General features: G+C 39.8%; 1 protein-coding gene across 6 annotated transcripts in view; it reads right to left on the minus strand.

Annotated features, from left to right (window-relative positions):
- Positions 1-301: 301 nt before the first annotated feature.
- The window catches only part of TRAK1 (trafficking kinesin protein 1), a 91,438-nt gene continuing 64,629 nt past the window's right edge, over positions 302-27,110 (minus strand). For 2 of the 6 annotated variants that reach the window (XM_077809276.1, XM_077809273.1), the window contains exons 10-15: positions 26,494-26,570; positions 23,411-23,647; positions 22,114-22,430; positions 17,371-17,526; positions 7,335-7,437; positions 302-1,249 (exon numbers count right to left, since the gene is read on the minus strand). In XM_077809276.1, coding sequence (XP_077665402.1) covers positions 451-1,249; positions 7,335-7,437; positions 17,371-17,526; positions 22,114-22,430; positions 23,411-23,647; positions 26,494-26,570 — 1,689 coding nt within the window. In that variant the 3' untranslated portion in view covers positions 302-450. Of the gene's footprint in view, positions 1,250-5,592; positions 5,666-7,334; positions 7,438-17,196; positions 17,527-22,113; positions 22,431-23,410; positions 23,648-26,493; positions 26,571-27,110 lie in introns of those variants that run through there. The other 4 variants (XM_077809275.1, XM_077809272.1, XM_077809274.1 and 1 more) reach the window with 3 other exon arrangements.

Consider the following 27,110-nt stretch of genomic DNA (forward strand, 5'->3'; position numbering starts at 1 on the left):
AGCTGACTACTCTGTTTAGCACTTACCAAAGCACAAATGTTCCCTGCTGCTGTTATTCCAATGTCTCAGGTAACATGGTCAATAATCTTGCTATGCTAGGTCAAGTTAGGCTAGCTACAGAATTCATTTTCTTCTATCCATGGATTGTTGGGTTCCTCCCCCCGCCTTCAGTGCATCTTTAAAAAAAACAACCACCTTTCAGAAGGTTAGCAAGTTAAACCCTAATACAGCAACTGCAGTGTCAGAACATTTTGCACTCAACTGAACAGTAAAATAAACAAATTCGTTACAATATATCTGGTACATATTTACAAATTGTACAAAGTTTACACACTTCTCCCATTAGGCACAAAGTTGATTTGTCAAACTCAGGAGGCAATGGAAGAAAAAAAAAATTGCAGGCAGGTTCTTGGTATCTCTTTAAAAGACTAGCCATAAAAATTAAGTCCTTCATCGTAAGCTAGTTTGCTTAGGGAGCTTGGCTCCCATTAGGATGCCAGAAGTGAGAGTTGCAGGGCCCTTCATCTGCATGCTGGAACCCACCATGGTTGGGAAGCTCCGATTCCTTCGAATGCCAGTGTTCAGCTGAATACCGCCAATGGCACTTGTTGCAGAAGGGCAGCCCAACTGAAGGCCTTCTGGGGCCAAGCCTCGGGGAACAAAGGCCCTTACTGGTCCTTGAGCCCCACAGAGAAGAGGTCCCTCGTCATCAGTTAAGGGAGGCGCTTGCGTTTGCCCCGAGCTAACTACTTTGGCAATTCCGAACCGCTTTACTTTGTCCACAAGGTTAAGGTTGGAGACAGACACATCGGTCTGACTCTCACTGTTCCTGATGTTCTTTTTCTCTCTCACCTCCTTCAAAATGGAACTAGCAGGTTTGGAAGCGAGGAAGTTGTCATATGGAGGGCTGGTGCACTTGAACTCAAAAGCGGGTGGGGAAGAAGAGGGAGTCTGCATAGGTGAGTTCGGAGGAGTGGAAGGAATGATCGCCATTTTAGGAGAGTACGGGTTCAGGATGGTGCCCCTGCTGGCCCTGTCCCAGCTTTGTGGATTGTACACTGCTGCTGAGATCCCTCGTTCTTTAAGCAGCCACACCAGGCCCAAGGATGTGCTCATCGTAGTTGTGGATTCCCGAAGGTTAGTGAAGGATTCTGCCAAGCTTAGACGCCGAGGGGTGCATGGGGTAGCAACCGGAGTGCCTTTCAAATTGCCAAGGCTGCCGCAAGCTGGAGTAGGTGCCGCATTAAGGCTGAAAACAAAGGAAGAAAAGGTGAATTAATGAGCCCGGGTAAATATTTTCAACAGGAACAAGTATACCATTTATAAGGGAGCCTGAAAAACTGACGCAAAAGATCCGCCGACTCTTGGGAACGCTGGATACAGGACATTGAGTTCTAAAGATCATCACTTTGAACGTCTGGAGCTCAGCTTTAAACATCATTTTTGTCCAGCAAGGCTGGATTAATGATTTCCCAGCACCCCGCGTCAAACATCCTTTGACGTAACCACAAATAAATGGTCTTTAATAATTCAGCTGCTAGAGCATTTCCTCTTCAGCTCGAATGGGATCAGGACTTGGCCCTAACTCCCAATGACTTCAATAGGGAAAGGTTTAAGTAAATTGGAGTTTGACCACTGACTTCAATGAGACCAGGATATGGCTCAGAGCGGCAACTCCCCACCCACCAAACTGCTAATGGTTCCAGTAATGCTGTATCTTGCTATCCCATGAGAGTAGCAGGTGGGTAGCAGAAACCATTATGATCAATTGGCTGCAGAAGTGGTTGTAACAGAGAAGCTGGGAGTTGGTATTTTCACTATCTGTCTGATTAAAACAAGCCCTTTTATTAAACTATTAAACTGAGGGAAAAAAGGGAGGGGGGGGGAAGACTTGTGCCCTGATTTTCAGAGGTGCTGACCACTCGCTACCAGAAAGACTCCCATTAGGTACTCCACACCTTTGAAAAAAGCAGGCCACTGATTATCAATAGTTTGTTAGTTGAGTAATGGATAACTCAGTAGCAAACCAAATACTATATGGGTGAGTTTTATTGTTATGTTTGGTGTCCACAAATTTCATGCTTATTTGCATAGTCTTGAACCAGGGAAAGCACTGAACATCCACTGCCCAACCCTCTCCCATCTAAAGAAACAAAACAATCCCAACAGCAGGTCAGAAGGTGCAGGTCAGGAACACCCAGCACAGTAAATATAAAACACCGGCAACAAAGGCTGTAAACACACATGCAGGCATATTTCTTGGATCTGACCAATAGCATTTTTTATTCTATTGGTTAAAAAAATGTATAACCGGTGGCACTAATTTTGAGGAGTTTCCCTCTCCCCAGTGGCTGGTCCTTCTCACATGAATGAGGATTCAGCTTAACTTGCATTTCTGCACTTATTGGAGGATTGGCTTACCTCAGAGATTCACGGCAGCCCTCAGTTTGGCCACTTTTGCTCGTGGCTCAAACCTGCCGTTCACTCAGCTAACCTCATCACTGGCCAGCATGGAGAAAGGGAGGAGAACAATCCCCGCAGCATCTGCTGACCCACCTAGTGGGTCGGGGGATAGGTCAGGGACCTTCCTCTCTGGTGGGACCCACAGTCCAGGTCACCTCCTCTTGTCTCAGATAGGGAGTTGAGGGGGATGGGTGGAAACGGGGCCTGCCCTCTACTCCGGGTTCCAGCCCAGGGCCCTGTAGATTGCAACTGTCTACAGTGTCTCTTGTAACATCTGCGTGACAGCTACAACTCCCTGGGCTACTTCCCCATGGCCTCCTCCCAACACCTTCTTTATCCTCACCACAGCACCTTCCCCCGGCGTCTGGTAATGCTTGTACTTCACAGTCCTCCAGCAGTATGCCTTCTCACTCTCAGCTCCTAGTGCCTCTTGCTCCCAGCTCCACACACACGCCTCACTAACTGAAGTGAGGTCCTTTTTAAAACCAGGTGCCCTGATTAGCCTGCCTGTCCTAACTGATCCTGGAAGCTTCTTAATTGGCTCCAGGTATCCTAATTAGCCTGCCTTAATTACTTCCAGCAACTTCCTGATTGTTCTGGAACAGCCCATTATCTTACTCAGGGAAAAGGAACCTGCTTAATCTGGGGCTAATATATCTACCTTCTATCATGCTCCTGTAGCCATCTGGTCTGACCCTGTCACTCAGGTGAATTCCAAAATGCTTTACAGACTTTAGAGAGTCATTTCCAACTATAGGGATATCCTCACAGTTTACTGAAATGCAACCTCTTTGGCCATGTCTCAATGAGCAAAAAAATGTTTTTTCAATCCAGTTTAACTCCCCTTAATGGCTGCATAAACAGAGTTTAGTGCCTTTAAGAATGTTTGAAAGGGGTAAGCTGTGTCTACACGGACACTAAGGGGGAAGTTCATCTGAGCTAAGCTAAAGGCTTGCCTGCTCTTCTAAATGTACCAAAATAGCTATTCTGGAATGATTATTTTGGTACATATCCAACTGCAGACAAGCCCTAAATCAAAACATGCACCTTTTTCTCCCATGCAGACAATATCATAGGGTTTGCTGAGACTGGTCCTGTTTTAACTCTAGGGGCAGGTCTACGCTTCAAACAGTGCATTGGCACAGCTGTGTCACTATGGCGGTTTAATGAAGATGCTCTACACCAATGGGAGAGAGTTCTAGTCAGTGTAGTTAATCCACCTCCCCGAGAGGCGATAGCTATGTCAATGGGAGAAGCTCTCTCGCCATCACAGTGCTGTCTACCCCGGGGGTTAGGTCGGTGTAACTATGTTGCACAAGGGTGTGCATTTTTCACACCCCTGAGTGACGTAGTTATACCAATGTAAGTCTGCAGGGTAGACCAGACCTAGGTAATGGATTGCCAATTAACTCAAGTTAATTTACACTACTTCAAATGCAAGTCAACACACTCCACAAATACTTCAACTCAGCCTAATTGGCATTTGAAAATTAATTAATTTGAATGAAGACAGGACCACAAACTCTAAACTAGACATATCTTGAAGGGGTGTAACATGGTGGCTTTTTATTTATTTATTTATTTAAGACAGTTGTAAAGAACCCATCATTAAAAGCACAGTTTTCAAGCTTATAAGTACCATTTAAGGAAGTCCAAGTCCTGTCCCTTTTCTGTGGCCAAGTAAGGCCTCCGCAAGCAGGACCAGCATAGTTCTGCAGTGAAAGATCAGGTAGCAGCCCATGCCCTGCACTCTGTGCTCTGCTGGGATTCCCTGCACCTCAGCAGTGGACCCATAACAACACAGATCTGTTGACTATTCTAGAAAGAGAACATGTCAGTCCCCAGAGGCTACTCATTTTACTCTGCAGCTGTAGTTTGTCAAAGGGAAATCCAAATAAGGCCAGATATGAAGTGCAATAAAGCACGGTGTTTGAATAGCTAAAGCAGTTTATCCATCATAATTTGAAAAGCATCTTCTCTCAGCTACTATGGAATGTATTTCCTTGCACCACCTGGTGGCTTTTACCTGTAAGTGCAGCACTTGTCTCCAGTACCAAATAGCTTGACATGCAGATGTACTGGGTTTAGTCTTTACCTATTACATTTCCTCACTGTTTGTCTGGGCAGTGAGCAATGCTGGGGGAGGACCTCTCATTGTAGCTGGGAAAATAACACGTCACCAATGTGTACATACACACACACACGGTGCAAGGCTGTGAAAGGGGGGAGGCTAGTGAGGAACTTTTCTTATGGCAATAGATTAAAGCTGAAACTTCATACCTCTGATTAGTTTGGCAAAATTAACAGCAATGGACAACACGACAAACACTATAGTACATCTCCTCAATTGGCTAAGAGTAGGGGTACAAAAGCGTGGGGGCTGGGAATAGAGAAAACAGGAGAAAGTTTACTCTGTGAACTGATTTTTAGTGTGAGACCAAAGAAATGTTGGAAACTAAACTTGGGACACTACAGATAATGGTCAATTTTTAAAGACGTCCTATTTAAAAAACAAACAAACACACACACACACACACACCCCACCACTGTCATAGGTATTCTGTTCCATTTCAAATTATGGACTAAATTGCTTTTGGCCTCCTTAGTGACTACCTTATTGTCAAGTATGCCCTCAGTCACAGTCCTTCCAACTCCAATTTGATTTTATTTCCAGAAACTCAGGCTCACATTTCTGCTGTGCTGTCATTGCAGATACACATTAAAATGCAACAGAGAGCCAGTGCTGCATGAAAACAGCTTTTATATTGGCATCACTTTCTTAGCAGTGCCTTAATTGGGAATACTGTGCCGACCCAACAAAACCACTGCAGGGTAGCCCAAATACAATCACGAAAACAAAAACAAATAAAAACCCAAAGGGGCCTAAATGCTTCAAACTAGGGACTGCTTCAGGGTAAGGACAAGGAAAATCAGCACCTTGCTTTGCTACATGAAATTTAGTCCGATTAGAATGTAACCTGGGTTAGAATGTTAGGTCAGAATGTAACCAAGTGGGTAAATATCTACGCTTTTTGAGTTAGCTGGTGCCACACACACTAGAATTTCTTCTACATGACCCTGCCAGCACAGACACTGCTGTAAGTGTTGCTCACCCCCTGCCACGTTGGGTCATAGTGTCTGCCCTATATCTCCTCTCAGCATAACGTGACATAATGTAGTTTCATCCTCCTCCTCACATGACCTGTGAAGAATCATTTATAGTTTAAGAAGATCCTCCTCACCAACAGTTCTGTTGACAGCATCACATATTTCTGAATGAATGGTGCCAGGGCAACCTAAGTCCCTGAGAATTTGCTAAAATGAAGCTGAGTTTAGTTACTGGTTGTAGGAAACTTGTTAAGTTTAGTAACCAATGAATCTCAAGAAGATTGTTAAGGCCATTATTAACAGCGCTTCAACAATGTCTACATTTTAGGAGAGATGTTGAAGCAAAACAAAAGTAACTTATTTAAATGGTGGTGCTGGAAGGGAAAAGCCACTCATAGCACGGTTCTTAATTTATACCACACAGAAGTGTAAGTGTAAACAGTTCCATTTCCCATAATGAATTTGTACTTCCTTTCCAAATACCCACAATCCAGCAGGTGTTCACATTCCCTGAATTCTCAAAAGTTCTGCTTTGGCCACCAGTACTCGGAGCCAGTCTGATTTCTAAGCACTGCCCTTCATGAATCTAGATCTCTGAATTGGCTCATGAATGAGGAAAACAGTGGTACTCTCCCTTGAGGAGGCTGAAGATGGTGGAAGGGGGAGAAAACTGGGTGTAGTCTTTCTAAATGGAAAAAATACTTTATACACCAGCCTCCAACTAGTTATGGTGGGTCCATCTTTAGGTGTGAAATCCACTCACTGTCTTTAGTCATCAAATCCTAACGCTCTTGACTAACACTGTGCCTATTAGTGCCAATTATTATGAGACGACCTGTTCACTAGGTACTAGATTGAAACCATCAATTCATTTTCAAACGGTCACTCTGATGTGTGGCAGGGGGCCCTCAGCAGCTTAAAATTCCTCCACCAAATTGAAGAGAGCATTTGAACAATTTCTTGGCTTCTTGTTGAGACCTTTCCCTCCCCACATCTAGCCAGCACTGAATCCTCTCCTCAGGAGAGGAGAGTTATCTCTGGAGCTTCTAAAATTACCTCTTTGCTTTATTTATTTATTTATTTTTTATTTATTTGCTCCCCTTGTACCAAGGGCCAGATATTTTCAAATATTTTCCTGAGGAACGTATAATACATTCTTAGTCTCGCCAATGGTTGTTTAAATGGGATAACAAATGAATAGACTCATTAGTCCCTCACTCTTCTCTACAGGTGAAATGTACCCCTGTGCAGAGAGGCAGCACAAAGCCTATGTGCCACTTAAGTCTTACTTAAAGCATATTTTGGGGGTTTAAGTGGACATAGGGCTCCTTGTGCTGGTGCTCTGTGCTGGGGTGAGTTTCATCCTCAGACCATTCACACATTTGGTACTTAGGATTTATAACCAGTTGGGGGGGGGCAGTGGGTACACTTTTATGGAACCCCTTTGTTCAAATACTGGTAGTATACCACTGGGCTAAGAGACTTGCAGCTTCTGACCTGTGCCAGATTTGAATGGCAGAAGGTAGATTCTGCAATATCTCAACTGGCTTGGTAAATCCAGGCATTACACCTCCTTTCAGAATGGGAGGCGGTTGAGAGATTTGGCAGGGAGCTTGAGAGAACACATTTCAGTTTGTTATTCCCTCTCTCCGCCACCCCCATGCATACCATTACTATTCCCTTGCTTATGCCATTCCTTTGCTTTTCCTCCCTACGGGACTGTGGCATCCCTGAACTGTTTGTGTGTCATTGAAAACCCTTACCTTGGAGTGACTCGTGTGAGCTCATCAGAAGGGTGCAGAATGCGGCAGGTGGTGAAGGTGAAGGTGGAGTTGGTTTGTGACATGCACTTCCCAGGATGATGTACTAAATTAAAAAAAAAAAAAAAAAGGCAAATTCTTTGCATTTATATATAAAAAGAAAATAAAAAGTTCAGTGTGCTCACAAACAGATGCAAAAAGTGATGTGATACCTTGGACTGGATCGATGCAGGGAAGGTGAAATATACAAGCTTACTGGGTTATTGGAATTGGCACCCATTCTGCAAACCAATCTCCACAAGTCTAAGTTTATTATGACAATATAAAAATTGTTGCTAAATTTTCCCACCATTACTTTCATCAGTCTAGTTTCACTGGTGCTGTCAAATCTTGCTCCAAACAGGTTCAGATGATACAGTACTTAAAATGCCAGCTGCTGCCACCACCAACACCCTTGACAGTGGCAGCAACAGTGGGAAATTACAGGAAAACATTCCCAGTGCAGACAAGTTTTCAGAGCATCTACAACATACTGAACACTCATGCAATTCAGCTTCTGGATTGATCCAGGTAAAGGCATCTCCATTACCTTTCATTTCAGTAATGGATCCAGCTAAGCTATGTAGGCTAAAGCTACAGAAACCATTACTAGTAAGTTTCAGAATGTATAGTGACTCCTCTCTATCCAACTTTCACATCCATACAGAGGATACTTTTAAAATTTTGGATCCAGTACTGCACATCTGTGACATTTCCTTGTTTTTTTAAGACAGAATATCCTCAGCTGCAGTAGATAGCAATTTTTGATTGTTCATAAGTATATGCTGTGACAAGTATAGAAAAACATTTTGGTATTGCCAACGGTTACTTAATTGTAAAAATGTCAGCTCTTACATTCTGATCACAGTATAGATAATCTGGAAAAGGGGGTGATCTTTTTTGTAGGGAAAAGAAACATTAAGTGGTTAAGCTGATGTACTTAAGTTCTTAGCAGAATGGTGGGTTTTTTAATTTATTTTTTATTTGCTATACAATGCAGCTGTGGAATATATTCTATTGCAAACTAATCAGAAAGTTTAGGAGCCATGCATCTGAAAAGCTTGAGGAACAACCAAAGAAGTTAAATACTATAATAAAAGATATCATGATTGCATAGGTTATTTACTATCTGAGCTTTTAAAAATTAGTGGTGTCCAAAACAACATGCACAATAAACCATGCGTGTGATTTCCTTCCCCACCCCAGTCCTCTGCGGCATTTCCTGACTAGGCCACATTTTACTGTTGCAGTATGTAACTGATTGACAGATTGCCTGGAACAGACACCACACACCATTCAGAACTTCCAGAGAGTCTCAGAAACAAGCAAGGCAGGTTCTGATTGTGGCTGTATTTCCTCTTTCATTTGAAAAATATTACAGCTCAAACACTCATGTGCAGCCAGGCAGTCCTTAAAGAAAGTAGGATATCCACAGGGTATAAGGTGTAAGAAAAAGCATGAGCAAAGTGAAAGGTGAAAACAGAAACACAAGTGTCTAAGCACGTGACAGGTGATTCAATACGAAGCTAGCTTCTCCATCTTTTTAATAATAGGAAACATTGCCATGTATTAATGGAAGTTAATGTTTTTGGTTAAACTCACTGGGGTATCCTGTTCGGAAGTTTGGTTGTTAGTACAGTATTTAAAAAAAAAAAAAAAAAAGCCAACCAGCTCTACTTCACCTCCACAGATGATAATTATGATGGTTCAGGAATCCCGTTGCTTTAGAGATTAGTGAGAGCAATGTATTTATCTACTGTATAAGTGAGCACAGCCTAGCAATCATGATTCTCTGCATATCATTGAAAATTAAAATAAAAGCTGGAGAAAGATCTCAAATAATGGACAAGAAAAAAGTTATTTGGTGAAAACATCAAAGGACAGAAAGTTGAGATATAACAGTTCTTGCTAGATGACAAATAAAAACAGAACAATGCAATGCTGGTTTTAGATTGTGAGCCCAGCCCAATTATGCACATGGCTACAGAAAAGTAATCATATTTCCCTCCCCTATTGATTGCAGTGGTCACTGAAGAATGCACCAATTGTGCTTCCTCTCAGATTTGAAATGGGCACATTGAAGATATAGCTGCATTAGCAAAAGCAAAACTTGTAATTAATGAGTCTGTGAGATAGGAAAAGGCTGCTAAAAGTACAGCGTCACTGATCCCAGTAGTAAGGGATACATCAAAATGATTAAAGAGAAATCAATATTCAAAGCCATAGATTTAACCCTCCAAAATACCACTAGGAGAACGTGGACCAGCTTCACCCTCCATCAGTCAACAAAGAAGTCTATCAGATTGCCGTAGTATTTTCCATCCTTTGAACACAATATGAAGAGAGTAAGAACCCATCATTGTGAATGATCAGTACTACCCAAAGTTCAGGAAATGCAAACAAAAGACTTATTCCTAAGCAAACCATCCTACAGAACATGAGTCAGATCCTGAGCTGGTGTAAACTGGTGTGGAACTCAAGGGGACTATGTAGATTTACACTAGTTGAGGATCTGGCCTGTGACATTTAAAATAATACTTTTCTGCAGAAGTCATCAAATTATCAAGATACAACAGCCAACTGCATTTAAGAAGAGGAAAATGCTCTGCTCTCCCCTGCATATTCCACAACAAACATCTGCAATGCTGATGGATGGCAAGGTACCTTCAGAATCCTGCCTCAGTCTGTTTTATATACATTTCATTACAGGTTTCAGAGTAGCAGCCGTGTTAGTCTGTATCCACAAAAAGAACAAGAGTACTTGTGGCACCTTAGAGACTAACAAATTTATTAGACCATAAGCTTTCAAAAGCTTATGCTCTAATAAGTTTGTTAGTCTCTAAGGTGCCACAAGTACTCCTGTTCTTATTTCATTACAGGGACACCTGCTAGAGCCCCTGACCATTTCTGTACTTTTATTAATAATCCTTTTTTAAAAGACAATAATTAGTGACTAAAATTCACAGTAGGATGAAAACAGAGAAATTATGCAAAACACAATTTGTTTAAAAAAAAAGAGAAAAAATTCTCTTGAGGGGCAAAAGTGATTTTATACCAATCAGTGCAGTTTAGAGCAGCTCAGGCCTGTTTCAGGTTCAACCAGGATATCTAAAGCCTCAAGGAGCCATCCTACCAGCTAGATACAGCACAGCCATGCTCCCAGTGCTAGGGTAATACTCAACTGGCCATTTAATCTGGTTTTACGGCCCCTCTGTGCCACCAGAGAGGCACAAAGGGGCTATAGCAGAGCCTAGGGCCTGCCTCACCCGCAGAGCACTGGTAGACAAATTTGGTTAGTGGAAGAAGTGAAAAAAAAATTACTGAAATTAACAGAAACGCATTAACATATAAAACTGGGTCCAGACTCTTGTTCTCCATTATGCCAAGGATGTTGATTGATCTTGTGAGAGGCTGCACTGAGTGGAATGCATTGTACATCTTTGCACTGCAGAATATTTCTCTCATCAGATCTATAGTTCCCCTGAAATAGGTGGAGGAATTGGAGAGGTGAATCAAAGTCTTGGATGGCCACAAGACATCTAGGAGAACTTAGAGACTAGGTTTGTGTTTTTTAAAAGCTGGAGTGAGCCATTCTGTCCAGCATTTCGTATGTGGGCTTGTGCTGAGGAAAGGATCTAGTCCCTTGTCTTTGATTAGAGCGTGGGATCACCTCCCTCACCATTCTTCCGCAAAAGGACACTTGCCCTCTTTAGGGCCTGAAGCCACATTCACCTTTGCCTTCTTTAGCAGGGATTGGCTGGAAGCAGGGATGGGAGAGTGAACTGTAATTGGGAGGAACTAGCTGATCTCTTTGGTGTGGTCAGTAGGTGTTTAAAGCATTAAATATTTCTTTTATCACTGCAGTGAAATAAAAGTCATGGCTGCTTTAGAGGGGATAGGAAGGAAGGAGGATGACTAGTAATGCAAGATCCCTGCGAGGGCATCTTTTCTTCGATGGTGCTATTTTTATATGAAATATGGAGTCCAAGGGCTCGATATCCATTACTAGTACATCATCATCAACATACCCCAAAGGGGAGGAGAAATGCTTGAACCTACACAGCCTGGCAAAAAACATTGTCTGTGTCATCAAGTGGCACATGGCAAAGCAGAATGGATGTTTCAGGTACTTCCTATAACTCAGCATGGCTTATTCTCCTGGACAACAGAAGATGGTAGCTCTGGCATGGAGAGAGAAAGGTCCCCTCCAAGGGGCTTTACCGTCTCTGTTGCTGGTGAACTTACAGCAGACTAATTCTGCTGATAGGAAACAGGGTGAGATAGGGGAAGTTAATGGCTGAAAGCCTAGTTACGTCTGCTGGAGTCAAAAATCAAACAGGGATAGTCTGCCAGAACCAGCCCATGTAAAGGGGGCTGAGATCATGTTTTGATTATCTGGAGGTCTCTGCTGTTCGGAGGACATAACCCTGACTGACCCACAGGCAAGTGTCTATATGACATTTTTTCTGTGATAACGCATAAAATTGACCATTTTGTCATCTATTATGCACTTCCATGAGCAAAAAGTTTTGGATGGAGAGGAGGGCAAGCAAGGTACTTCTACCTTCATCCCTCTTCAAAAGTGATGGTCTGGAGCTTCTTCTCCACCCACCATTCTGTGCTTGAGCAATGAATGGCTCTCTAAACAGCAAGCTTTTCTTGAGTTCTCTATCATGAGTTAAAGTCCTGAGACACAAGAGGAGGAAGGACAGAATTACCTGGCTTTGGTGGAGAGACTGAGTCAAAGACTCAATATTAGTAATGTTATTTTACTTGGTTACTATTAATGGGTTTTATAGTAAAAACCCACCAAACAAAAAAAAAAAAAAACCCACTCCAACTCACATCTTAACAATGCCTAAGATGGTATATCAATAATTTCTTATTTGTGATACGTAACACATTAATTATATTTGCATTAGAACCAAAGAATAAAACATAACTGAGCAAGGATGGTTTAATGAGTGAGCAACTGTTCAAAAGAATGGCCTGTAATGGAAGCAGATACATTAGTTCAGCAAGGGTTCTGGTATCAAACACTATTTATGTGGAATCTCTATGATTTTTCTAGGCTGTTATTGACTGAGGTCTGCTTGTCACAAAATATACAACCATACAGTACAGAAATGAAGAAGTTTCACATTTTTTAATCATTAATCTGGCTTCTACCTGACTGTAGGCAGGCTAGGATATTTGAGTCAAACTGTAATACTTTTAACAACAATAAGCAAAAATTAATATTGACAACTCTTCCTTTTACAAAACTGCCTTTCAAATATTTATACCATCTTAGAAAAGATAATACAAATGTGCATCAGCACTTTGTTTTAAATAGATATTAGTGTATTTTCATTCCTTTTCCATGTATTGCTAATAATCTCTTGTAGGCATATAATAGTCTTCCTAAAAACAACCAGACTTAAGGCATTCATTATGTACTTCCATCCTTTTAGGCACTTGTTTCTAAAATCTCCCCTTCTCTCTACCTTTAAATGCCAAGTTTTGAAAAAGAAATCAGTGCATGGGCCTGATCCTGGAATCCTCCTTCACACAAGTAACCTCATGCAAATTAAGAGCTGCAGGATCAATCCCTATGACCCTGAATCAGCCTACAATTAAATATGCACTTAACTGCAGTGGGACTACTCAGATGCTTAAAGTATATTAAGTCCTTTGCTGGCTTAGGGCCTATATACGGAAGTCTCCATCTGAAATTGCCTTCTGTCTCATAAAAGGATTCTGTCAAGTTTTAGACCAAAAATGAGGTTTTTTATAAATATATTTCTGTACATTCTTTAATGTGATTTTGTTGCAAAAGTTACTTATCCTAGGAACTATGCTACATATTCTTGAACGCCATCTACTGGCGCTTTTCCTATTAACTAATTATTTACAAATATGCAGAATAGAACACCCCTAATCAGCCTTTATTTCAGTGAAACATTCTTTCGTGGTTCTGAAAACTTCAGCGAAAGAGCATTGTTCGAGTACCTCAACCAGACAATCTGACTACAAACTAAAACTGACTAAGTCTGGCACAATGAAGGTTTTAAAAAAAGGAAAGAAATAGCATAAAAGGTGAAAAAAATAGACATTTAAGTCTTTCAGCTTTAATAATCTTAGGTATTATTGGCACAAATAAGGCTATTTTTTAAAATGTATTGGGTTTTAACTAGACAGTACCCCTTTAATATCCTCACTACTTCAATTATGTTGAAAAATCTCAGTGTAAGAGAATACATATTTCCCAGAGAATCTGGATATTGTTTACGGCCCTGATCGTGCAATTTACAATACCTGGGCAGATGGCTGTTCCCACATGTAACCTGGAGTGCTCTGTGGACACAGCAGTTCACCCATATATTGCAGGGTCATGGGCTCAACTAGTACTGAAAAATCTTAATACCATGACCATTACTCTGGTCCCATGTGCGGAAGTTATTCAAAGCATTTACATTTGCTGCAGTTCTCAAACCTGGAGAGAAAACTCTAAAAAACATAGATCAGTCACCCGTTAGTCAGCAGAGATTTATGTCCCAACCCATCATCCAGACAGGAGGCAAACTGCACTGTCCTTCCTTTTTTTGGGCCATGACGTCTTCAGCACTACCCGAAAGCATCAGCCATATTTGCTCTCTTGAACCTAGATATTAGCACTTAAAGAGAATGATCATTGCAAGTGCTTATCAGCAGGCCACACAAAGCAGTCATAGCAGCTCACTTTAGCTGCCCATAAAGATGTGAACTGGAAATGCTCCTCACAACCATCTGATGGAAGGATGTGGTTCTTGGAGGTAGAAAAGACCTCTCTCATTCTTGCAGGGCAGTATGTAATCCTCAGAAGTAGACATATATGATAAATTGACACATAGCCAAAAGGCTAAGAAGATCCTACTGTTGCATATGATCCTGTAAGGGCTTATTTCCAGGAGTTGTAATATTTTTATAGCCTGCCAAGACTCATTGTAAGGAAGGTATTTTCTTGCTTCAAACGTCTCAAAGTGGGAATTCCACAATGGAAAAAACTTGAGTTTTTCCACAAAATGAAATTTGATCGTCCGGATTACTTTCTATATTCTCTTTGCTTTTATGTCAGTCGTGTTCTTAGAGAAGAGTTTATTCCCTGATAGCCTAGCTTCTCCACTTGCTTGATCTTGTAATGAAATCAGCCTTGTTTGTGTGACACTGCTGTACTCTCTGATGGAATGAAAATGAATGGAAGGTCACAAATAAATAAATCAATCAATAAAAATCAGCATTTGATTTCACTGCAATATCAAACAAGAAGAAAAGATAAGTTGAGAAAAGCAGTTTTGCCAATATTTAAATACAGAATAGCTTTTTAAATTAATCAAAAGTAGAAAAAATATTATGAATCTCTCCCAACAAATCCTTTTGCAGCGACTGTCCCTAAAAGATAAACACTGATTGTGTACCCTAGATTTACAATGTGCACAGCTGTAAGTAAATATTTATTTTAAGGACACTTTTCACTATAAACTGATCTGTTTGAGAGTTTCCCCAGCATGGTAGTCTCTTTGTAATTGCTTCAGGTAAGTGAATGTTCATCAGGCCCTTTTCATTAAGGAACCACAGTGCCTGTTATAACCCTCTTGCTTATATGAGACATTATTTATCCAGTCTTTCAGGGTTTATTCCTGCCTCTTTGCAGGAGCTTTTCCTCCAGAAATTTCTTTTTCTTGAAAAGGAAAGTGTGGAAGTAGGTATATAACTCATGACTGCTGAGGTCAGACAGATATGCTCTGAGAAGCATGAGGAGTCATACCAAAGCTTCACCTGACATCAGCTACATGTTTCATCCACATTTGTTAAGAGATGGGAGTGGTTATAAGGCTCCATAAAAAAAAAGTACAATAATGACAATGTGTTGGCAATGTAAAGTCTGCATTCCAGTCATCTAACAGCATAAGAGGTGGTTGGTAACTTCCAAAGTGCTGAATTACTCCAATGCAGAAAAAAGGGAGCTGCAATCTCTCATTCCTTCACTTGAATGAGACCCATAGCAACTGCAAATCTGGCTGTGGTTCGCTAATGCTGTTAGGTCCTCCACAATGGGACAGAACAGGCTATACCAAAACCTGTGCCATTTGGAAGAGGAGTTGGAGATGGAAGACAGTTCAAAGTTTTCCATGGATTTCCTTCTTCGACTTATTAAAGTTGTTTCTTCACCTTCATTCTAAAACATCTGGTAGCTTTCCCCCAATTCAGCAATGTATTTAGGCACATACCTAAACTTTAATGTGAGTAGTCACATTGCGATCAAGGGGACCACTAGTGGGACCCGTCACACATTTAGCATTAGACACTTGCCAATTTCTTTGGCATATTCAACAATTTAGGAAGACGGTTTGAGATGGTGAGAGTCTCCTGGATCGGAAGGGACTGTTCTAATGCCTTTAAACCAAACTGACAAAGAAAGAAAAAAATTGCTTTCTTGTCAAGCTTACTTACAGCTAATAATAGTTCCACAGACACTTATTTTCTTCATAATAAATACCAGTCACTAGACAATGGATTTCAAAGAGTAAAGTCCATTTTTGTAATTGCAATAGGAGTTGAAAGCATTTGGCACCTAGCAGATTCCTGCTACAATCTACAGGGAGAACTGCATCTTATATGAAGTTAGGGCACAATACTGAGAGGTGCTGAATTCCCATTCACCTTTATGTGATCTGAAGGCGCTTAGTACCTCATGGCAGGTTCCAAGCACCTTGTAAAATCCAGCCCTTAGAAGCCATCTAATTTCCTATGACTTCACACACAAAGTATAATTTCATCCAAAAGAAAAGTGCCATTCGGAAAAATGACTAGATATAAATGATTTAGTTTCATGGAAACATCAGTTTTGGCTGGGTTTGTCACCAATAAAGAACTATGTTTATTATGAAACCATAAAACCAGTGAATTGTCAGATATAAAACTACTCTTCCCTTCCAAACTTAAATCTATTTTAAGATAAATTTCAATATACCTACATTGCAAGAAAATTTGTAAACTCTGTGTAGCCACAAACTGTGTGTGACATGGCTCACAATATCCAGTGTATAAAACACTATTTTGAGTCATTTAACATATTCAGTGATGCTTTGAGTCCTAAGGGTAGAATTTGGAAGTGGTTCAGTGGAAGGGAAAAACTAGTGTTTGTAAGGAAAATCAGATGTGATTACTGTATCTTCCACATACAAAATACCTTTAATTCTTAGCTAGATGACAAAAATCTTTATGGGCTAAATTTTAAGAAATGTATATTTAAGGTAATTGGACACTAAATTTGGAAAATTCCTTTGCTTAATTTTAAGTGAAGACACATTTATTTGTTTCACAAATATAACTTAGAAGCACTTTTTTCAACATTTAGCCTTACAGAATCCAGCTTTTTCTAAACACGAATTAAAGGAATGTGGCATTATCCTTTTTGAATGTCTAGAAAAATATTATGTAAACACATAGAACGTAGTGTATATATATTATGTATATGTACACACAAACATATCACAAACCCCAGTCTCTCTCTCAATCATTTGAACGAACCACTTCCTTTTAGCAGCCTTCTCTTATCAAACTAAAAAGGAAAAATTAACCATGTGCTTTAAAAAATGTAAAACAAATTAGAAGATTTGTTAAAGAAAGAAACATTTTGAACTAATGTTAGAACGGGCGTATTTTAATTGCCGCCCACACTAATGTGCAGAAGCTACACACAAAGAGACACTATGGATGATGCTCTGGAGAGATGTGAGAACAGCCCAGTAATCAATATCCTGTAAAGATGTCAATTTTACTGGACTTAATGAGGTTCCCTCACCAGACCCCTCATCATCGGCAGTCGTGGACTCCTGCATCTCCTCTGTGAAAGCCTGAGACTGGCTTGGATTATTCTTGCTGTCTGAAACAGTCACTTGTGCTTGTGACCTCTCACCTGAGGTCTCTGTGTGCTGAATTGGCGTCGAGGTAGTTAGGCCCTTGTAAGAAATGTCACCTGTCTCATCTTCTTCATAATCATTAAGGCAGTACACTTCATCGAGGTCAAGGTCCAGAGTTCTGAAGCCTTTAGTGACAACCCCAGGCCTTGGGTCTAAGATTCCGCCCAGGTGAGGCTGAGCTAGCTGCTGCCAATGATGCAGAGTGGCTGAACCTTTAAGAGGAAGAAGAAAACAAAACAAAAATCAGCAAGCAAGCCTGAGTATTTCTCTCAGCTGAACATCTGGATATTCTCATTTCACTCATCTAGGGTTCAATCCTCGTCCCACTGAAGCTCTGCCATTGGCTCCATGCTTCCAGGATTTGGTCTTTAGTTCTTGTATTTATAGGATTGTACACCGCCACAGAACTATGGCTTTTAGATTGTCCCAGACCAACATGAAATAAAGCAGTGACAAACACTAGACAAAGCCAGTGGGCCAAATCTTCCTTATTGTAAAGAGGGTAGGTAGTGCCATCCTCTTCTCAGACCATGCACGCTGGGACTAACAATACAGAATTAAAGAGAATATATATTTAAACAGCATACTAATCACCAAAATGGGCAAAGTCAGAAAAATGGGCACCAAAGATTTCTGCCCTAAGAAGGGTGATGATAGCACACACTAGAATTTACTACTGGGGACTAAGGGGAGGAGAACAATTATATAGCGGATGCTAGAAAATTATATCAATTCAAGTTTAAAGGAAGGAGGAAAACACCAATGATTTGTTTATCAATTCTAGGTACTTTTACAGCCTGTATACTACTGGAATGCACTAGTACATAAGCATACTCTACTATACCTGCAATTTCATCCTTGGGAAGTAACATTTTGGGTGTGAAAAAGGTACACTTTTAAGAGAGCAATGAAACATGAGACAATGAGCCAGCAAGAGCAATTCATCAGTGTACACATCAGTCGAGGAGTGCTGGTTATGGACCTGACCCTGCAACCACTGAAATCAGTGGAAGATTTATCATTATTTCATTGGGAGTAGGATTAAACCCTACATCAAAACCCAAGAACTCAGAAATTGCACTCTGATCAGCCCACATCAATTACTCTTTTATAATGTATAGAAAAAATATTGAGGTAATTTGCTTCAAATCCCATGCTAGTGACATACTTGAGAACATTCCTCTTCACACAACCAAGAAAATTATTCAATTCTTTTTACCAGAAAATGGTGTTTATTCAATGTGATACAATGCAATAAATAATGTGTTTGGTTTCAATGTGGTATTTAAGACTATCAATTTTCAGTTACTTGGTCTTCTACATGCAAAACCTAATGGACCATAATATTGTGGAGGGGCTGTCTTAGATGAATTAATGTCATGTATCTGAAAATACCCACAGAGTAAATTATTACTTTACATCAATAACAACAAACTACATAAAATACATTCTGGATAGTAACTGGACTTTTGGGAACAGTGAATGTAAAAAGAATGGGCCATATTTATTCTCGGTTTAGCACTACTGAAGTAAATGAGTTGCCCCAGGAATGAAACTCGCCCACTGTGTTTTGAAATCAACATTTTCAGCTTATATCAGAGAAAAATCAATAATAGAAACCTTCAAGTATTGCAGTACAGACAAAGATACACATGTTGGATTAAACTGACCCTGGTACAGAGGGCCAGCAAAATGCTTATGCTCTAGCAATGTCTCTCGTTTGATGGACTACATCCAATCAAAGTTGCACATTGGCCTTGGGGTGGCCCTCTGCACTAGGGTGAATGTGACCATTTGAAAATAAATAGTTTATGGACAAAGAAAAGTAACATTTTCTCCCCAATATTTATTACTGTGCTGTTCCACGTAAGTTTTCCTTTGTGCAGATTCTATTGCAAGAGATGGATAATAGAGGTGTTCAGATATTGGTGTGTCTTTTATTAAAAGCCACAAACACCCCACAGGATGTTTCAGAAAGCAAATGACAGAAACCAAAACCTCTCTGTACATGCTATTGTACAATTCTATGCAGGTTGACTCCTTGACTCCTATTCACTCCTTACGTTAAAACTTTTGGAGAAATACCCTTTTCACGTCAGACCTCACCAAAATCCACATCTTGTAGCAACTTTGTAGAAAGAAAGCAGTCAGTGGGCAAAATGAGAGCAAAAAAAGTCAAAGCCAGGTAAACTTCACTGCACACAGGAGGAAGTTTCAGCTACATCTGCATTGTGAGGAGCTACACAGTGGTATGTTATATCTCCTTCATTATAGGTTTTTTTAAAAAGTGAAAAGTAATAATGTTCTGGATTTAATTTTTTTTCTCAAAAATTACTGCAAATGCGGAAGGCAACATAGTTTTTCTCTTACAGTTAGATATAGGGAAAGCAATAAAATGCAGAAAATTGTTTTGAGACACATCCATCATTCAAAAAACAATGAGAGTGGAAAGCAGTGCTGCTTTAAGAAGCATCTGCTACACCAAATTCTTGTAAATTATAAATTATCAGAAGGAAAATCAGAAAAAGTGGAACTATGGAGTAGAACAATTAGACTGCAGAATCACTGAGGAGAACTGAAATTTTATTTGCTTTATTCGCATGTGTAACTGTTCACAAATTTATTGAGGAAGATCAAAGCTGAGAAGAAATTTGATCTGTGTACTGTGTGGGCCAAGGGAAGCCAGAAAACACCATGAAGGTGCCATCACTGATAGATGGATACTGAATGACTGAGCCAACCTCAAGGCCATATTTCATGAATGTATACTCTCAGTGGATTTGGGGAGTTACACATGGCACTTATGGTACAAGATGCTATGGATACAGAAAACTAAGGAAATTGGACTAAGAAAAAAAGGATGAACCAAAAACGAACAATCTGATGCAATGCAAAGAGAGAGTCCCACTATCGTCTAAATGTGTAACAAAGCCACTTTTCCCTTTTTAACCAAACCTGATTAAAGGGAAGAGGAGAATGGGAATAATGTCTTCCACACTAAGTGTAATCCACTATTTCTTTTACTATAATTTACAACACTGTTTCAAAGGAATAGAAATCACCTAAATTTGAAGTGGATTAACAAAGCATTGACTGTAATTTGTTCGATTTCTATGGCACATATACCCTTAAGATAAAAACACACTAGTAACTACTGAATAACAAAATTCAGTAAAGATATAATGAATTACACTTATGTTAGGTAGGGGAAAAATATTCAATACTTATTTGCTGCACAATAGTGATCCATGTTTTTCTAAATTTAAGAAAAAAATGTAATCCTTTCTCCTGAAGAATCTAATCAGAGTGGTACATGGAATCAAAATCACTTATTTTTTAAAAGATGGTAAATATCATTAAAATTAGAAAATGGACAGAGATACAAGCACATGTTACTAATGGACTGTGAAAGACATGCTGAAAGTGTTCCAGAAATTTCAAGGGAAAGAGAGTGATCTGGTAAGAACAATACACCTTCCCCGCTCCCTCACAGCATGCCCCACCCCCAAGAAGAACCTGGAGCAAATCTGAGAAAATTAAAAAGACAGACAGATAGAAAGATCATGAAGACTGAAAGAGTTTATTGAAGGAAAAAGCAAGGATATAGCTAGATGACAGAAATCTATTACAATGTTAGCAACCAATATATATGTTAAGTGAAGTCTGAACATCCCTTTTCTAAAAGCAATATAAGAACTCCAAATGGTTACTAGATGAAAGCAATCATGAAAACAGAAATGATACCACTTAAAAAGAGTACTATGGCTATAGAATCATCTGAGTAGGTGCAGCATGCCAATTTCTTCATGGAAAACAATAAGCTTTATCTCCATTGAAAATAATCATGAGAAATGCTCTGTCTGCTTGAAGATCCATTCATTTTATTTTTAAAGGAAATGCTGCAAGTTCACTGGTGAAATTAAAACGTGCATGAACCATTTCATGAAATATTACAGTTCTGTAAAAAACAAAATCCCAAAAACAAAGAACAAAAACACTAAGCAGAAGGGAAGCTCCTAACAGGATTTACATAATTGCACACATGAAATCACACTATGGCAAAACAGCTGATGAAAACTGAAAGCATTCAATAGAGCCAGGCACACACAACACACCGATGGAAACATGCTTTAAGCTCTGAAAAGCAACAGCACTGATATTCTAGTTCTGAGTACAGACCACCAATTATCTTGCTTTGTTTTGTGATGGGGAGAAATATAAGAAGCTTGGCTGAAATCAAATAAGTCATTTACATGTGAGACCAAAGACTTCATAGTTTTTGAACTCAGGTCCAGATGTAAAAAAGTTGAGACCCAATCCTGCAAACACTTACTTACTTATGTCAGTCGTTCCATCAAAACTAACTTCATCAGAATAAAAATATTAACATACATACCTGTTTTCAGGATTGGGTCTGATGCTCCCCAGGTCTGCTCTGATAAATTTAGATACTTTCCCCGCCAGCCCTCAATACTCTATGCATACATGATGTGCATGAAAAATTAATAATGGGATTCATTTCAGTTATACAACAGCTCTACTGAAATATTTTTCAACTATGTGTTCTTGACTATACTCTCTATGGTGTGGTTTATTTGTTTTTATGCAATGCACCTTCTTTAAGGCTTATGGAGAAATTTACTTTAGTTTTTAGAAGAGTTCAAACCAACAACGAGGATGACTATCTCTAAAGTAAAAAGAGTATGTATTATAGAGGTTTCCTGCTTTCTGGTGATGGATCAGAGACCACAGAGAGTCACTAAGAATAACAAATAAAGGCCGAGGCCCTTTATTATCACCTTCAAGGGGCTTCACAATTTGAAGCTTCTCTGGCAGGTAGGAGCGACTGCTGATGGACATTCCTGAATATCCAGTGAATTCTGAAAACCTGGAGTGAGTTCCCAATGACATGATGCTCTCTGTTGGTGTAATGGAACCACTTCTCCCTTCACTCTTCTCCGCCAGTTCCCGTAACTTCCTGTCCTGTTCTTCTTCAAAGAACCTCCGCTCTGAGAGGTAATTCTCTCGCCGAAGGGACAACCTTCGAAGAGCTGTCTCCAAGTCACTAGAACCAGGTGTCCCCGGAGTTCCAGGCTTCTTATTCTTGTCTTCATTTCTAAACACAACAAGAAAAAAGAAAAAGAAGGAAAACAGCTTAAAACAGCTTAAACTTCATCTACTATTTCCCAGGCATTCAACCACCAACATGGTCTTACGCTCGTCACATCTCAAAACATGCTAGTCTTACAGTGAAGTCTGAGAGGACACACTTGTCTTGTCTTGAAAATGGTGTCCAATTCTGCATACCAAGGCAAGGACATGAAGTAAAGTTAATTTTTTAGCCTTGGAATACATATTCCACTACTTAAACTCATCTGCTTCTGATGTACAGTGGAAACCTCTTCCCTGCCACAAACCACGATGGAAATAAATGTGTCAATTGAAGACCCAATCCTACAAAGAGTTGAGAACCTTCAAAGAGGTGCTGATCCCCCCCACTTTCCCAATTCCAGTGAAATCAGTGGGGACTGAAGGTACTCAGAGCCTTACAGGAGCACCCAGATTATCAACCACGAAAGGAATACATTTTGCTGGTAAATAGCCACTTGTTTTGTGAACTATTTAATAATAAGCATTTTACTAGAAAGTATGCTCCGTGTTGTAAAACATACCGGGGAAAAACAAATATTGAATGAAGAGCAAGGCTCTGACTAGTTTTACTTACAAGTTTTTATAAGTCACCTTCACGTTCTTTAGGATCGAGAGAGTTAGCTATAACTGCATGTAGAACAAACCTCTCACGTTAATTCAAACTGGTGAAATATCATTTGTTAAGAATGTTGGCTTGCATTTTCAAAAGTGACTAGTCATTTTAGATGCCTCATTCTGTTGCACTGAAAATCAGGCTCCCTTTATCATGCTGTCTCAGGTTGAGTGCTCAAACATTGATGCACACTATCTAGCAACTTTACAAAATGTAGGCCATTATGTTAATCTGTGACAAATGATTTAAAGGGAAGAGATAAATATTAAAATGCTTTGCCTGCCTCATATATATTAGAAAACAATTGTGCAGCCTAGCTAGGTAGTACTGACCCAATGTCAGAGGATTCTGTTTCTAGAATGATGCTATTGGTCTTGTTGTCTATCACATTGTTGGAGATGTCTCCCCCATAGAAACTGGAACGTGGAGTGCTGGTACAGCTAGAAATGACTGAGTTCATTGCAGAAGACTGGTTAGATCCTGGGATATTCATTGGAGATGGAGTCAGGGATCTCTGCTTGACAACCTGGTTTATGTTTCTCACAGTCTCAAAGACCCGCTTCTGGTGACTGATAAAATACACATACAGTCAGTAACCACAACACCAAGCAAAATTGTGCCTTCAAACACTGAGTATTAGAGAAACAGGAATGGATCAGTACTGATCAATTATATCACAGTTACACATCCAGTCTTGACACCTTTCCTAACATACTTTTGGTCTGATACTTGCAATAGTCAGGTTTCCAAAACATGATTTGTGACAAAACAACATTCAAGCCAAACCATGCAACATTCTCTCATAATTCTGAAGTACAGTTCAATTTTGAAACATTAGATGTTGACCTATTGTAACCTTGTCTTTTTTTTTTTTTAATAGTTTATTTTATATGCAGGAAGAGGATACAGCAAGTCAGTAGAGACTGTCAAGGTTGGTAAGCTTCAATTCTGACTTACTTTTAAAGTTCTCTCTCTCTTTTCCCATAATCCTTCTGACTTATAACTGTTTTCATTCAAGAGTAAAATAAGGGGGGGAAGTTTTGACAGAGATTTAAAAAATAAACCTGTTCTACCGCAGGTGGCATGTCACAAGAGGCCCCACCGCGTGGTTCAACCAGAACTCAGACTACAGACACTTATCGAGCCCCCTCCCTCATCCCTCCCCCCCACCAGCTTCCATTTTCCACAGCTTTGCAAGGGTATAATAATTAATCAGGAGATTCATACGAGCGCTTTATTATGATTCATATTTGTTTGTTCAATTGGTGTGTACTGAACAGCTGTGTCCTTAGTGCAGAAGCTCTACAACAACATGCCTTAAGTATCTCAGAAAAGTGTGAGCATCCCTAAAATAGCATGACGCTGTCCAAGAGGATTTTTTGCCTTTTTTGTTCACTATTAACAAAGGCAAACATATAACAGGGGGAATGTAAAAAGACAAAGTGGATAATAGAGATAATATTTCACTGACAAATAGCTGGATGGGGCTGGTAGTAGTAGCACAAAACATTAATTAGATGCAGTAAGAATCTGTGGATGAAAAGGTACATTAAATAAGACCTACAAACTTATTTGGGGGAGGGGGGTCTTATCTATACTAACGGAGCTTGATTCTTTTTTCATTCAGACAAACATAAGTCAGGCCTCAATGGAGTTATATCAGTGTGTTAGGAGAATCAGGTCCCATGCAGTTTGTATGAGAAACACGCGGCTTCATTTTGCTCAAGCTTCATTTGTGCCTATAAGCTCAGACTCAAAGTGCACTTAAACAAAGTACTTGAAGTTAAGTGTTTTGTTGAATCAGGGCTTCATCTTCTACCCTCCCTCCCTTCTTTGGAGAGCTCAGGCTAAGTCAGGATACAGCTCAATCAGGTTCTCCTAATTAACATTAGTTTACTTCAAATTACCTCACCTATTTATAAAAGTGTAGGCTGGTTAGACTTGTTGCAGATTATATACAATTTACATCAGTAGGGAAGGCTCTTTCTTTTCTGTCAAGTGATCCCAACCTTGGTCTACAATGGATTTAGGCTTTGGAATGAACAACAGTGCTGCACTCACCTCACCTTAAACCAAGATTTTGTTTACAGTAGGGAATTTTAGCTAAACATATTGTCACTGCTGCTACCACTCCTAACAGGTTTGATGGACATGGGAGGAAAAAATGCCAGAATGTGCTGAGGCCTTGTCTGCATGAAGACTCTCACTTGAGATGCGCAGTCAGTCAGCACACTGTTGGGAATTTCTGCTATTACTCCCTAGGGAAGAGAGGGGACCAAGTGACTTATCCCAAATCATTACTCAGGCAAGTCTAATAGGGTAACAGTTCAAGATTATCCCTTTCACTCCCTGTTTCAGTATGCACATTTCCATCACATAAGAATTAAAGCAATAATTTCTGGGGGAAATATATAATTAAAAGCTCACATCTTCTTTCAGGGGGACCTACAAAAAAACAAGCAGGCAATCTGTTTCCACTCCTGCCTGTGCCCAATAGATTATGGGCAAGACACCAAACTTTTCCTTCCAAACCTCCAATTTAGCTATTTACTCTCACCTTTCACAAGACCAACACAGAGAAGCTTACGAGAACTTTTAGGGCAAATTTACATAGCAGATTTTACAGTGCCATGTGGTAGTGTTATTAAACACTTTGCTGTAGATGGGACCAAAGAATGTTGCAACCTTTTAACTGATCTGTAGAAATCCGTAAAGTGGTTTTAACACAATTTAAATCAGGTCTACACAGGCAAGCCCAAACTGTATTATAATGTGACAGGTCACCTAAAGTGTTCTATCAAGAGGCATGGTTGTATTTATTGTATTAAAAAGGCCCTTAGAGAGCAGGACCCTTGTAAACTTTACATTTAGAATGAAACAGGAAAATGAGGAAACATGTTAAAGGAACTCATTCACCCATCAAAATGCATGGCACAACTGACAGGTCATGCTTTCAGCCTGCATCCTTTCTGGAGAAAAAGTGATTTTATGTTTCATTAAAAGACTGCTTTATTTTTAAATTTCTCTTTTTTAAATATGGGTTTAGCACTACTGAAAAATGTAAGACAGCAAAATTGAAGATGAGAGTCCTTTATCCACAACAGTGAAAGCTTCCCCACACCACGATGTCAATGTTCCTCAACCCTGACCTAAAGGAACCATCTCTAGGGATTAGAGGGCAGCTCAGCTTCCAGGCCTACTGTCTTTTCTTGGAAAAAACAAGTAAGCAACTGCTGTGATGACAATTTTTGTGATGTGGGACAGCAGTCCACTAGGAACTGCATTTAGAAAGTCTTCATTTCACTCTGGGATCACTATTCTTCTGTCAAACAATAATACATTTTGGATACAATTAACTGCATCAACTTTTTTTTTTTTTCATACAGAACATAGGAGCCAATTGTATTGATCCTACGTTATGTCAGGAGAGTCTGGCTCATCCAGTTGCAGTTCTTTTCGCATTGATCCTTCTATCTCTGCTGCCAAAGAGTCCTATCAAAAACAAACAAACTCTTGTCATATCATGAAATTAATATTCCCAAAATTTAGTAAGATTTCTAGCAAGAAAAGCAGTTCTAAAATTAAAAACAGATTTCAGTGTTGGGAGACTAATCAAAAAATCTGAATGGCCGATGTAATAACAAATAATAATAACTATTTTATACTTCTATAGTGCCTGCCATCGGATGAGTGCTTTACAAACATTATTGCAAATGGCATCACAACACCCCTGCAAGGTAGAGAAGATGCGATGAGGAAATGGAGGTACAGAGAGGTTAAGTGACTTGCTCAAAGATGCCAAGAAACTGTATGTGTACAGGTGATAACAGAACCTACATCTCCTGACTTTCAGTCCTGTATTTCTGACAAAAAATTATGCTTCCCTTCATGTACAAGTCATTACATATTTAAGAATAGAGCGGGTGGGTTTTCCCCTCACTTTTTCTTTCACACATTAAAACTAAAATATATTCATAGGTTTTCTTTCTTTAATGTACTGCTTATAAAATTGTAATGGCTACCTTGGCACAA

Source organism: Eretmochelys imbricata, chromosome 2, assembly GCF_965152235.1.
Source record: "Eretmochelys imbricata isolate rEreImb1 chromosome 2, rEreImb1.hap1, whole genome shotgun sequence".
NCBI lineage: Eukaryota > Metazoa > Chordata > Testudines > Cheloniidae > Eretmochelys > Eretmochelys imbricata.